Source organism: Saimiri boliviensis, chromosome 1 (genome assembly GCF_048565385.1).
Source record: "Saimiri boliviensis isolate mSaiBol1 chromosome 1, mSaiBol1.pri, whole genome shotgun sequence".
NCBI lineage: Eukaryota > Metazoa > Chordata > Mammalia > Primates > Cebidae > Saimiri > Saimiri boliviensis.
This window is the reverse complement of record NC_133449.1, coordinates 89210916-89225450: the sequence shown is the minus strand read 5'-3', so window position 1 is coordinate 89225450 and position 14535 is coordinate 89210916. Positions and strand designations below refer to the sequence as shown.

Sequence of the window (14535 nt, the reverse complement as noted above, 5' to 3'; positions counted from 1 at the left end):
CCTGCCTCAGCCTCCCGAGTAGCTGGGACTACAGGCACGCACCACCACGCCCAGCTAATTTTTGTATTTTTAGTAGAGACGGGGTTTTACCTTGTTGACCAGGATGGTCTCGATCTCTTGATCTCGTGATCCATCCGCCTGGGCCTCCCAAAGTGCTGGGATTACAGGCGTGAGCCACCGCGCCCAGCTAAAACAAATTTATAAATAAAAAGGAAGAGCTCTGTAGTCTTACGTTCCAAGAATAAGTATTTTAACTGTTTGATGTTTATCCATCCAGACTTCTTTCATGAAATCTGTATTTTCACGGTAAAAAGTAGGAATACTTTTTTGTTGTTTCTGTAATTTCTGTTTTTAAATTTAGTAATGTAGATGGACTGGTTTCAATTTCAGTTAATACAAATTGGCTTTAGTGGATGTAACACAGTTTAACAAATGTTCGTTGGTGCACATTTGAATTATTTCCAATATTTTTCTAATATAGTATTCTATTGATTATGCTTGTATATATGTCTGTGAGTTTGTGTAATAATCAGGATAAATTCCTAAAAGTAGAATTCCTGGGTCAAAGGTCATATGTGTTTTCTGTTTTGGTATATATTGCAAAAATTATCCTCTAAAAGGATTGTACCAATATGCATTCATACCCTGTTTGAGAGAACCAGTTATTTATCACATTCGCAACAACACTAGATGTTACCAGTCTTTCAAGTTTTTGCAGCTCTGAGAATCAATGGCCCTGCAAAGCTATGTCTTGGGCAAGATTTTTGAGTCAATGTTTATACTGTTCATTAGGACTTACTGGCTTCATTGCTAATAACTGTAGAATAGAATTCCTCTTGATCCTTAATGGGATGATCTGAAAACAATATTAAAAAGCTATTTTATTCAAAGAATTCAGCCCTAACGTTAAATGTTAAGTATTGTCAGACTGTTGTCTAGAATCAGATTATTTGACCCCCTATGAGATCAGGGAAAAAAAGATACAAGTAAAGTCTTTTTCTAACTTTCTAATATAAATTTCTTATATCTAGGGCACTTCAAACTCCAGTGCAAACTTTACTTTTCCTGGATATTCCATTCATGTGCCAGCAGGTGTGACACTACAGACTGCATCTGGTGAGAGTATATTCTAAGAATATTTTTATTTTTAGCATTGGTATTAGTTTTTGGACATTAAGCTTCATGATTTTTAAATAAACTATATACCAGAAGTTATATAAACCTTTAATAGATTTTAGAAATAATGATAAATGGTGGTTTTTATTGTTATGGAGGCAATCTGCCACAAAAGACGCTATATAGGCCTGTCCTGTATTTCATTCTAAGTTCTCTTTCTCAACATCGTATAGGGTTTCTTTGTATATATTTTTTTTCTAATTCAAGTCAGTTATCTGAGTTTTAACAAATACAAAATAAATAACATACCTGCATTCCTGCTAGCTCTAATTACAAATTAAAGATTAGGTTGATCAATCTTTGTCCCCTTTCTTATTAGAGGTTGCATGGTCTGATAGATCATCCAAGAGTTTGGAGGTTAACTAATCTCTGCTTTTCAGAGCACCATCTCTTGATTTTGAAGGGGATCATACTGCTTCTTTGGGTTGTAAAGTTTAAGTAAAGCACCTAACTCAATGCTAAAAAATTAGTCCTTTTTTTTTTCTTTTATAGTGTTATTTTAAAAAAAGGAAGGAGAAGAAATTTGATTACTTTTGAAATCATTAAACTCTATTTTGGGTAGCATTGTCTTGTTATATGGCATTTTAAATATATGAAGTGTATTTTACATGATTATGTTTGTTAAAATCCAGGTTTTGACTGATAACATTAATTTATCAAACAATGGAAGAGGTTCATGGATTAAATATTGGTGGCCTTTATGTATCTCAAAGTGTGCCATATAAGCAATTGTGGAAAAAGGCTGGAATTAAAGCAAAACATACATAATTAAAAAAATAAGAATTAAATATTGATTGAAGAAAATCCAAAAAATCCTAGAGATAACCACCATTAACATATTGGTATATTTTTGCCAGCCTATTGTGAATGAGATTTTTTTTCGTTGTTGTCAGGGGAAATTTTAATTCTATTATACTTACAATTTTGTTTTCTCCTTTTAAGGTCACCTTTATAAAGTAAATGTACCAATAATGGTGACACAGACTTCTGGAAGAGCAGGTATTCTTCAGCATCCAATTCAGCAAGTATTTCAACAGCTTGGCCAGCCTTCAGTAATACAAACTAGTGTTCCACAATTGAATCCATGCTCTCTTCAAGCAACTACTGAAAAGTCACAGAGAATTGAAACTGTGCTACAACAACCCACAATTCTAACTTCTGGACCAGTAGATAGAAAACACTTAGAAAATGCCACCAGTGATACACTTGTATCTCCTGGAAATGAGCATAAAATCATGCCTGAAGTTTTGTTGAGTCATCAGGAAAGCTCTCACTACGTCAGTCTTCCAAGTGTTGTATTTTCTCCACAGGTCTCTCAAACAAATTCTAATGTGGAGTCAGTGCTCAGTGGTTCAGCTAGCATGACTCAGAATCTGCATGGTGGGTCCTTCTCCATGAGCCCTCATGGAGCTCTCCATCAGCACATGACTGATACTCAGCCTCATATTCTTAAAAATAGGATGTATGGATGTGATTCTGTAAAGCAACCAAGAAATATACAGGAACCCAGCAACATACTTGTATCAAAGAAGGTATAGTTCTGTATCCAACTTCTTGGTATCAGAAAGTTTTTTTTTGTTGTTGTTTTTTCCTTTAGAAGATTAATTATTTCATTTTTCTAGTGATTAAAAAAAATTAATTGTGGTAAAAGACATACCATAAAATCTACCAACTTAACCCTTTTAAAGAGTACAGATCAGTAGTGTTAAAAAAAAAAAGATAAAACAAATTGAAAATAGATTAGTTAAGGGATATTAATCAAGAATTGATTGGGGGTAGTGGTTGAGAACATAGACTTTGAAACCACAGTAGGTTCAAATTCTAGGTTCACTACTTGCAAGCAAACTATGCAACGTTACTCTCTGAAAGTTATGTTAGTCTTTAAATTGGCCCTAATACCAATTCACATGTTGTACAACCAAGCATATTGTTTCTTTATTGTTGTTTTTTAATATAACCATCAGTTCTTAAAATATTCATGCTCAGCATTTCTAAATTTTTCATTTCAGTAGATGAATTAGAATACTTCTTTAGAGAAAATACAGTTGTTTTAGCAGGTAATCTATTTACCAGTCTCTTACATTGGGAAACTTATTTTTTGTCTGCAGGTAAAAATTAAAAGACCCAGAAATCCAGACCAGTAGTTTACAGAATGTTTTGAGATAATTAATTATCAAATTAATATACAACAGAAGCCCACAAAGTATTTTTTTTTCATTGCTCTACCTAATTTTTCTGAATTCCTATATGGGAAGTTTTCCCTACATGAGGGATTATCTTGCTAGTAATTTTGTTTCTCTCTGCCTACTAAAATACAAGTTTTACTTAATTCCTTTTGGAATTGAAACCATTAAAAATTGGCTCCTAGTTAACTTTTGATACTGAAAATAGGTCTGAGTTATTAATTTTCGAAGAATTCATAGTAATGGCAGACAGATTAATGGAGAATTTTGAATTATAAGAATTAAAGAAATATATATAGATTTTTTTACAACTCTGAAATACCTCTTGTGGCTAATTCTATTTCTGCAATTTAGGACATGTGACAAATACTTAAAGATTTTTGCTTCTGCTGGTGGTTTAGCCATCATCTAGAGCCAGTGTATAAATCTGTAGCAATAGACAGTTAATTGTCACCTTAATATTTTATTTTCAGGATATTTAAATTTTTCTAGTTAGGGAAAGCTATAGGGGGTATAGGGAAAGGCCATGAACAAAGAAAATGTCAGAAACTATTTGACCTGTTTTAGAATGTTTCATATATTTAATGAAACCTGTTCAAGATCTCTTAGCAAATCTGTTTTTAGTTTTGCTATAAGTATTCATATTAAAATGTTTTATTGAGTATTTTTAATGATTTTTAACATAATAGATAAAACTTAGTAAATAATGTAGGCTAAACTAATTATGAAACATTTGGTTTTGAGGTAAAACTAGTTAGTTGCAAGTGTAAAATGTTTGTTTTTACCACTGCTACCTTTGGAGACATTTTTCACCTGGATTCTGTAGGAACTTTGCAGATTTTTGGTGTGATGAGTCAAGAACTTATTCTACTGTTATGTATTGTATGTCATCATATACTTTTTCTGCTATGTGGAAATAGATTAGTTAAGGGATATTAATGAGGGATTGCTTAGAGGGTAGTGGTTGAGAACATAGACTTTGAAACCACAGTGGGTTCAAATTCTACGTTCACTACTTGCAAACTATGCAACATGACTCCCTGAAATTAATGTTAGACTTTAAATTGGCCCTAATACCAACCTTGTAATTCTGAGAATTATCAGAGATAATATGTATGGAATATTTAAGGTTTCTGGTACCATAGAAGATTTAGACTAGTACTATTATGCTCTATGGGCTTGTACTATGTTGGGTAGCTTTTCATGTAAGTTATTTGTTAGTTTTAAAATAGGTCTATATCTAAAACACAAAAATCCAAACATTCAAGAGTGTATATAAAATGCTTATTTGTTTAAGTTACCTTTAAGATAGTAAGCAATTTGGTAAGTTTATGCCAAACTAATTTTCAAAGAATTTATAAGTAGTTTTTCTTTTTATACGTAGCTTAAAACAAGTTATAATCAGTATACTTGTTTAGTTTTCCTGTGTTGTAAACTGCTAGAGAGCTTATGGATCTATAGGTTTAAGAGATAAGGATCTATGTGGGTTTAACATTCTGTTTTACAATATGTATTCTTTTTATTTATTTATTTATTTTTTTAAATTGCATTTTAGGTTTTGGGGTACATGTGATGAACATGCAAGATTGTTGCATAGGTACACACATGGCAGTGTGCTTTGCTGCCTTCTGTCCCCTCACCTGTATCTGTCATTTCTCCCCATGCTATCTCTTCCCACCTCCCCACCCCCCCGCCCCTCCCCCATTTCCCCCCAACGGACCCCAGTGTGTAGTGCTCCCCTCCCTGTGTCCATGTGTTCTCATTGTTCAACACCCGCCTATGAGCGAGAATATACGGTGTTTGATTTTCTGCTCTTGTGTCAGTTTGCTGAGAATGATGGTTTCCAGGTTCATCCAGGTCCCTACAAAGGACGTGAACTCATCGTTTTTGATGGCTGCATAATATTCCATGGTGTATATGTACCACATTTTCCCTATCCAGTCTATCATCGTTGGGCATTTGGGTTGGTTCCAGGTCTTTGCTATTGTAAACAGTGCTGCAATGAACATTCGTGTGCACGTGTCCTTGTAGTAGAATGATTTATAATCCTTTGGATATATACCCAGTAATGGGATTGCTGGGTCAAATGGGATTTCTATTTTTAGGTCCTTGAGGAATCGCCACACTGTCTTCCACAATGGTTGAATTAATTTACATTCCCACCAACAGTGTAAAAGTGTTCCTATTTCTCCACATCCTCTCCAGCATCTGTTGTTTCCTGATTTTTTAATGATCGCCATTCTAACTGGTGTGAGATGGTATCTCAATGTGGTTTTGATTTGCATTTCTCTGATGACCAGTGATGATGAGCATTTTTTCATACGTTTGTTGGCCTCCTGTATGTCTTCTTTTGTAAAGTATCTATTCATATCCTTCGCCCATTTTTGAATGGGCTTGTTTGTTTTTTTTCTTGTAGATCTGCTTTAGTTCTTTGTAAATTCTGGATATCAGCCCCTTGTCAGATGGGTAGGCTGCAAAAATTTTTTCCCATTCTGTTGGTTGCCGATTCACTCTACTGACTGTTTCTTTTGCCATGCAGAAGCTGTGGAGTTTGATTAGGTCCCATTTGTCTATTTTGGCTTTTGTTGCCATTGCTTTTGGCGTTTTGGTCATGAAGTCCTTGCCTACACCTTTGTCCTGAATGGTTTTGCCTAGATTTTCTTGTAAGGTTTTTATGGTATTAGGTCTGATGTTTAAGTCGTTAATCCATCTGGAGTTAATTTTGGTGTAAGGTGTCAGGAAGGGGTCCTGTTTCTGCTTTCTGCACATGGCTAGCAAGTTTTCCCAACACCATTTATTAAACAGGGAGTCCTTTCCCCATTGCTTGTTTTTGTCAGGTTTGTCAAAGATCAGATGGTTGTGGGTATGTTGTATTTCCTCTGAGGCCTCTGTTCTGTTCCATTGGTCTATATCTCTGTTTTGGTACCAGTACCATGCTGTTTTGATTACTGTAGCCTTGTAGTATAGTTTGAAGTCCAGTAGTGTGATGCCTCCTGCTTTGTTCTTTTTGCTTAGAATTGACTTGGCTATGTGGGCTCTCTTTTGGTTCCATGTGAAGTTTAAGGTGTTTTTTTCCAGTTCTGTGAAGAAGGTCATTGGTAGCTTGATGGGAATAGCGTTGAATCTGTAAATTACTTTGGGCAGTACGGCCATTTTCACGATGTTGATTCTTCCTAACCATGAACATGGAATGTTTCTCCATCTGTTTGTATCCTCTCTTATTTCGTTGAGCAATGGCTTGTAGTTCTCCTTGAAGAGGTCCTTTACGTTCCTTGTTAGTTGTATTCCTAGGTACTTTATTCTCTTTGTAGCAATTGTGAATGGCAGTTCGTTCTTGATTTGGCTCTCTTGAAGTCTATTACTGGTGTATAGGAATGCTTGTGATTTTTGCACGTTGATTTTGTATCCTGAGACTTTGCTGAAGTTGTTTATCAGTTTCAGGAGATTTTGGGCTGAGATGATGGGGTCTTCCAGATATACAATCATGTCATCTGCAAATAGAGACAATTTGATTTCCTCCTTTCCAATTTGGATACCCTTTATTTCTTTTTCTTGCCTGATTGCTCTGGCTAGAACTTCCAGTACTATATTGAATAGGAGTGGTGAGAGAGGGCATCCTTGTCTAGTGCCAGATTTCAAAGACAATATGTATTCTTGACAGCTTTTGATTATGCCCCTGGTAACTTCTGTTCTGTTTTCATTGTATGAATTTGACTCTTGTAGGGACTTTAAAAGTGGAATCATACAATATTTGTCCTTTGGTGACTGTCTTATTTCACTTAGCGTAATGTTTTCAAGGTTAGTCCATGTTGTAGCATGTGTCAGAATTTCATTTCTTTTTAAGGCTGAATCATGTGAATTTGATAATTTTTAAATTTTATAAATATTCCTGGAATCTGTCCTTCTTCTCCACTCCTAGTGCCATTGCCCTAATTCTTTCTCATGTGGGATAATTGTTTTCTAACTAATTTATCAGTGTGTAGTCTCTTCTACCTCTTACACTGTTCCTGCCAATCCATCCATCCTAGAGGTCAAAGGCCTAGTTGTTGGGATCAGAATTGTTTTGAATCCCTTCTCTATTCCTTAGTAACTATATGACTTAGACAAGTTACTCATTTGTAAAATAAAGATAACAGAATCTACCATATGATTGTGGTAGGATTAGTCAAGACAATCAATGTAAAGTGCTCAGCAGCACACTGGCACCATGGTAAGTGCTCAGTGCATGTTAGCACTCTCTTCTTGGTGGCTTCCAGAGATCTGTCCCAAATGCAGCCTGATTGTGTCTTTTCTCCACTTAACACATCACTGACTGTTCATTACCTATAATAAATAAACTTAAGGTGCCTTGATATGCATAGAAGAAGCATATTATGCGTTCTTTCTCTGCCAAAATTTCCCATTTACTCTTCCTTCCTCAAATGCGTAGTACTTTATTGGGAACACAAAACTGTGAGCGATTCTTGGTTTTTAACCTTGTTGTCTCCTACTTCTCTTTTTTCTTTTTTAAAATCACAACCTGCGATATAAAGAACCAATGTTTCCTACTTCTCTTTTTGTTTTTTGTTATTCTATTTGATGCCTGGATTTTCTGCCCACCATCCTTTCCTCTGGTTAATTCCTGCAAATTGATTACTTCCTGCAGAAATCTTCAGTACCTCTCCACCTAACTTTTCCTTCATTATTAAATTGGATGTTGCTCTTCTGTGTTGTCATAGCAGCTGAAACATGTGTCTGTCATAATGTAGCTCAAAGATATATTGAAATGTTCTGTTTGCATTGACAGATATATTTATCTTTGTATATGTGGTAACCTAAGAATCTATGCACACTCATGTGTACTAGAGTATAAGCTTTTAAGGATAGATCTAGAATTAGTTTATTTGGCTCAGTTGTTCTCAATCCTGGCTGAATGTTAAAGTCATTGGGCCATTAAAAAAAAAAAGGAGGTCTACCCCAAGAGATTTAAATCTAATTGATCTGGAATGGGGTCTGGTAATCTATATTTAAGGGCTTCTGAGGTGATTGTAATTGAAAGGCTAAGAACCACTGATTTAACTCAAAATCAATGTGTGAGTGAAAAATGGAGAGGATAAGCAATATATAACTTCTAAGTAAGAATTTTCATTTTTCTTCTAAGTCCACACGGATATTCCTCTAAAAGATCAAAGTCCTATCTATAATTATTTGACTTTAGAATTCATTTAAATTGAGTAGATACTTTTTGAGTCAGTATTACCATTATGAAATTAGTATATCAAAATCAGAGATGTTTAAACCAGGTATATGACTTTTTCTTCATTATAAGAAGAAAGCCAATTTAACAAAATAATTTTTTATATCTTTCAAAATATAGTAAGATATATTTCATTCCAAATAAGAGTGGAGTGGCATGGGATGCTACTGTACATGGTCAGGTAATATATAATTATCATTGTTACTATATTGTAATAGATTAAATTCTTGTTAAGAATTAAAATGTGCCCTGCCATTACAATTATAGGCCACTGAATTTGACATAGTTTTAGGTTGAAAATATGAAAAGAATGTGTATTACAGCTTAGGCTTATCTTATTTTATGTATTTCTCCACGTATGGGTATGAAGTTCTGCAAATCTTTACTAGCCATTGGAAAAATATGGTTCTTTCATTGGAGGAAAGCTTAAATTGCAAAGACTGGAAGCTGGATATGGCAAACAAAGCTTTATCGTGAGACATCCTATTTACTTACTGTACTACCCAGTCACAGAAACCACATAAAATCAAAGACACCTTGGTTAAGCTGAGAATACTGGACATTATTGAGCTGGTTTGTTTTAGAGCCGAGAAAGAAAATGGAAGCATTTCCTCTGTCAGATGACATCATCTGCATTAGAATTGTTGACATTTCTTTCATGTCTGGCTGGAATTTATAGAAGTATCAGCAGCGACTTTCCTTAACATTCAACAGTATAAAAATACCAGTGCTTCTTAGGGCTGCCAACATCTGATTTTAATCATTATTTGTACATTGATACCATCACATAATTTTTATGTTGTGAGCTCTTTTATTTAATTGGAAGCTGACATCTTTGTAATAATGAAAAGTTTGGCTAGTAAAATTTGAGACTCTACATTATTGGAGCTCCTGAGATGCTTGGCAAAACATGGTTTTGCTGCTTTAGTAAAGAAAGCATTGCTGTCTATTTCAGCACATGGCATGCATTAGTGCTAAGATACAGCCAATAATTCTAAAAGAAGTCTCATCTTCTGACATAAAACTCAAATATATTAGAGCCAAGGTTTTGAATTATTGTGTTTCCCAAGACATTTATCAAAAAATGTAGTCAGAATATTAAATTCTTTATGCAGAATTTTTCTGGCTTTCCAAAGGACAGTGCTTGAAGCCCTTGCTTGATCCTTGGGGAGACATTTACTATTTTTGAGAGGGAGCAAAAGTCCCTTCATAACAATTTGACCTAGAGGAGTTCATTGATAATCTATGTGGTGGATATTTGGCTGTATGAAAGACTTAAATCTTTCTTTTCATAGTCCTGCAGCATCAATTATGGATGTTTCTGCACAACTCCTGGCCATTTTGGTCAGACTACCACTTCAGAAGAGAAGTTTTCAATGCTTGGTGGAAGTGCTTCTGAATAAAAAAGTTGAGAACTCTTTTGCTGTTATTGAAATTAAATTTTATTTGTAATTTTAATCCGCTCCCAGAGTAAAGAGGACCTCACTGACTGAAGGAAAATAGAATGAGGCTACATAAATTCAAGTAGAAGAGTCTTGGAATCTTCAGTATTCCTTCATAAGCTCATGCTCATCTGGCAAAGTAACATAGAAGCTCTGATTCATTTTTCAACAAAAGATCTTGTGGCTTAAGGTTTTCAATGCTTGTTGCTATTAAAATGAAAATCCAGGTCGGGTGTGGTGGCTCACACCTGTAATCTCAGCACTTTGGGAGGCTGAGGCGGGTAGATCACTTAAGGTTAGGAGTTCTAGACCAGCCTGGTCAGTGTGGCAAAACCCCATTTCTACTAAAAATATAAAAAGTATCTGGGTGTGATGGCAGGCATCTGTAATCCCAGCTGCTCAGGAGCTGAGGCAAGAGAATTGCTTGAACCTGGGAGACGGACATTGCAGTGAGCCAAGATTGTGCTACTACACTTCAGCCTGGGCAACAGAGTGAGACTCCATCTCAAAAAAAAAAAAGCAAAAAAAAAAAAAAAAAAAAAAAGCCAATTTCAACATATGGTTTAGGCCTAGGACAAATCTTATACTAATTTACTTTACTAGTATTATTTTATTTATTTTCGAGATGGAATCTCTGTCACCCAGACTGGAGTACAGTGGCACGATCTTGGCTCACTGCAACCCTTGCCTCCCAGGTTCAAGAGCTAATTTTTGCCCAGCTAATTTTTGTATTTTTGGTAGACACAGGGTTTTCATCATGTTGGCCAGGCTGGTCTTGAACTAATTGACTTTCAAATAACTCAGATTTAAAGAGGTATGATTATATATACACAGTAAAAATTCATCTTGTAAAAGGTATATAGTTTTTAGATGTACCATATGAATTTTCACAAATAGGAAGTTATACAACCCTACCTGAGATAGAGAACATTTTCATTTCGTCAGGGTTCCTCATGTGTCTTTTTTAGTCAATACCCTCTTTCTATTCCCAGTTTCTGGCCGTCACTCACTGATCTGTTTTCTTTTGGGATGGGTTTGCCTTTTCCAGAATATTAGATACAATCATGCAGCATGTATTTTTAGCATAATACACTTGAGATTCATCCATGTTGTTGCATGTATCAGTATACTCCATTGTATGGTTGCACCACATTTATTTACCAGTTAGACATTTGGGTTGTTTCCAGGTTTGATGTTTGTGAATAAAGCCCCTGAAAGGGCTGGCACTGGGTAATCCTAGCACTTTGAGAGACTGGGGTGAGTGTATCACTTGAGGTCAGGAGTTCAAGACCAGCCTGGCCAACATGGTGAAACCCTGTCTCTACTAAAAATACAAAAATTAGCTGGACATGGTGGTACATGCCTGTAATCCCAGCTACTTGGGAGGCTTAGACATGAGAGAGGATTGTTTGAACCCACTGAGCTGAGATCATGCCACTGCACTCCAGCCTTGAAGACAGAATGAGGCTCTGTCTCAAAAAAGGAAAGAAAGAAAAAGAAAAAGGAAGAAAGAAAAAGAAAAAGAAAGAAAGGGAAAAGAACAAAAGAAAAGAAAGAAAGAAAAGAAAGAGTGAGCCCCCGGAAACATTTCTATGCAGGTTTTGTGTGTGTATGTGCTTTCCTTTTATTTTGAGTAAAAACTTACGAATGGGGTTGTTAGGTAAGATGACAGATATATGCTTATGAGAACCAGTCAAATTCATTTCCAAGGTGGCTGTATTTATTTCCACCAGCAATATATGGTGGAATTTTGCATTTCTACCAGCAACGTTTAACATTTGTTGTTACACCACATCCTTGGTAGTCAACGCTATCTTTTGGTAAGGAGAAGTTTTTAACTTTGATGAAGTCCAGTTTATTATTTTTATCTTTTGACTTCTACTTCATGTATCTTACCAAAGGCTGCAAAGATTTTCTTATATTTCTAAAAATTGTATAGTTATAGGTTTTACATTTAGGGCTGTGATCTATTCTGGCTTAGTGGTGTATATGGGGCAAGGTTAGGATTGAGGTTAATTTTTTTTTTTTTTTTTTTTTTTTTTTTTGGAGACAGAGTATTGTTGTGTCGCCCAGGCTGGAGTGCAGTGGTGTGATCTCGGCTCTCTGCAACCTCCACCTCTCAGGTTCAAGTGATTCTCCTTGTCTCAGTCTCCCAAAAAGCTGAGATTACAGGTTCCCACCACATGCCTGGCTAATTTTTTGTGTTTTTAGTAGAGAAAGGGTTTCACCATATTGGTCAGGCTGGTCTTGAACGCCTGACCTCAGATGATCCACCTGCCTCCACCTCCCAAAGTGCCGAGATTACAGGTGTGAGCCGCTGTGTCCAGCCAGCTCATTTTTTAAAAAATATATGGATATTCAATTGTTTTAGCATTGTTTGTTAAAAAGTCTACCCCGTCTCACTGAGTGAGTTGTCTGTGCACATTAAGTATCTAACGCACTTCACCTTTAGTGAAAATTACTACATCTGGGTTGGTTTATTACTGAAGGTTTGTTCTGTTTCATTAATTCATGTGACTATCTTTTCGCTAGTACCACACTGTCTTGATTATGGTAACTTTATAGTAAATCAGAGAGTGTGAATCTCTTAAATTTGTTCTTTTTTCCAAGTTGTTTGGGTTATTCTAATTCCTTCATGTTTCCATGTAAGTGTTAGAATGTGCTTGTTAATTTATAAAAAAAAAGTTGCTAAGACTGATTTGGGTTGTGTTGAATATTGAGTCTTCCAATTCATGGACATAGGTTTTTTTTTTTTTTGTAAATTTAGGTTTTTGACTTCTCTTACTAATGTTTTCTCATTTGCAGCATATACCTATTGTACATATTCTGTTATATTTTTATCTAAATATTTCATGATTTTTGGTGCTATTATAAATGGTACCTAAAAATGCCATCAAGAACATTTTTATTCTCATTTCAAGCCTCTTTTGCATTATATTTTTAAAGATGTATTTTAATTTTTAATTAATTCATTAATTTGTGGAGACAGTCTCACTGTGTTACCCAGTCTGGTCTCGAACTTCTGGCCTCAAGCACTTGTCCCACCTTGGTTTCCCAACGTGCTGGGATTACAAATAGATGACCCACTGTGCTGGGCCTAAAATAAATTTTTTAAAAGGTAGAAAAAAACCTAAAAATTTCTAAGTCATTTGAAGTACATTGCCACAATATTTTCAAAGGAGGTTGTGCTGGTTTTCCCTGCCACCAGTACTTTGATCAGTTTTGCCACATAGTTGACAGTATATTGCTACTGATTTTTAAAAATTTGATTTTTCTCTTGTGCTAAAATACACATAAAATTAACCATTTAACTATTTTATTTTTAAATTGTTTTTACAATTTTTAGCTGTATAGCTTAGTGGCAGTAATTATATTCACATTGTTGTTCAGCTATCACCACTACCCATATCTAGAAATTTTTCGTCTTCCCAAACTCAATGCCCATTAAATAGCAACTCCCCGTTTCTCACTCCCCCAGTCCCTGGCAAGTAAGCATTCTACTTTCCATCTCTGTGAATTTGACTATTTTAGTTACCTCATATAAGTGGAATCAGACAGTATTTGGTCTTCTTCATTTAGCATAATCTCTCAGGGTTCATCCATGTTTTAGTATAGTATTCCACAGTCTATATGTAACATGTTTTCTTTACTCAGTCCACCATGAATGGGCACTTGGGCTGATTCCATGTCTTTGCTATTGTGACTAGTACTTCAATAAACATATGAGTGCAGATATGTTTTTGGTAGAAAGACTTCTTTTCCTTTGGGTATATACCCAGTAATGGGATTGCTGGATTGAATGCTTGCTCTGTTTTAAGTTCTTTGAGAAATCTCCAAACTGTTGTCCATGGTGGCTGAACTAATTTACATTCCCTCCAACAGTGTACAACCATTCCTTTTTCTCTGCTTGCTGGCATCTCTTGTTTTTTTGACTTTTTAATCATATCCATTCTGACTTGTGTGAGAATGTATCTTATTGCGCTTTTGATTTGTATTTCTCTGATGATTAGTAAGATGTGGAACATTTTTTTTCATATATTTCTTGGCTGCTTCTATCTCTTCTTTTAAGAAGTATCTATTCATGTCATTTGCCTGCTTTGTAATGGGGTTATTTGATTTTGCTTGTTGAATTAAGTTCCTTATAAATTCTGGATATTACAACCTTGTCAGATGCGTAGTTTGTGAATATTTTCTCTAATTCTGTAGGTTGTCTGTTTACTCTGTTGATAATTTCTTTTGCTGTGCAGAACCTCTTTAGTTTAATTAGGTCTCACTTGTCAATTTTTGTTTTAGTTGCAATTACTTTTGAAGACTTAGTTATAAATTATTTCTCAAGGCTGATGTCCAGAATGGTGTTTCCCAAGTTTTTTCTCGGACTTTTTCTTTCTTCAGTTTTTTTAAAAATTGCATTTTAGGTTTTGGGGTACATGTGAAGAACATGCAAGATTGTTGCATAGGCACACATATGGCAATGTGATGTGCTGCCTTCCTCCCCTTC

The 14535-nt window shown here is 35.3% G+C and overlaps 1 protein-coding gene across 2 annotated transcripts in view; it reads left to right on the top strand.

The window, feature by feature from the left end:
* GTF2A1L (general transcription factor IIA subunit 1 like) overlaps window positions 1-14535 on the top strand; it is an 87136-nt gene that overhangs the window by 27756 nt on the left and 44845 nt on the right. For both annotated transcript variants that reach the window (XM_010333609.3, XM_010333608.3), the window contains 2 exons: window positions 1032-1116; window positions 2119-2708. In XM_010333609.3, coding sequence (XP_010331911.1) covers window positions 1032-1116; window positions 2119-2708 — 675 coding nt within the window. The remainder of the gene's footprint in view (window positions 1-1031; window positions 1117-2118; window positions 2709-14535) is intronic.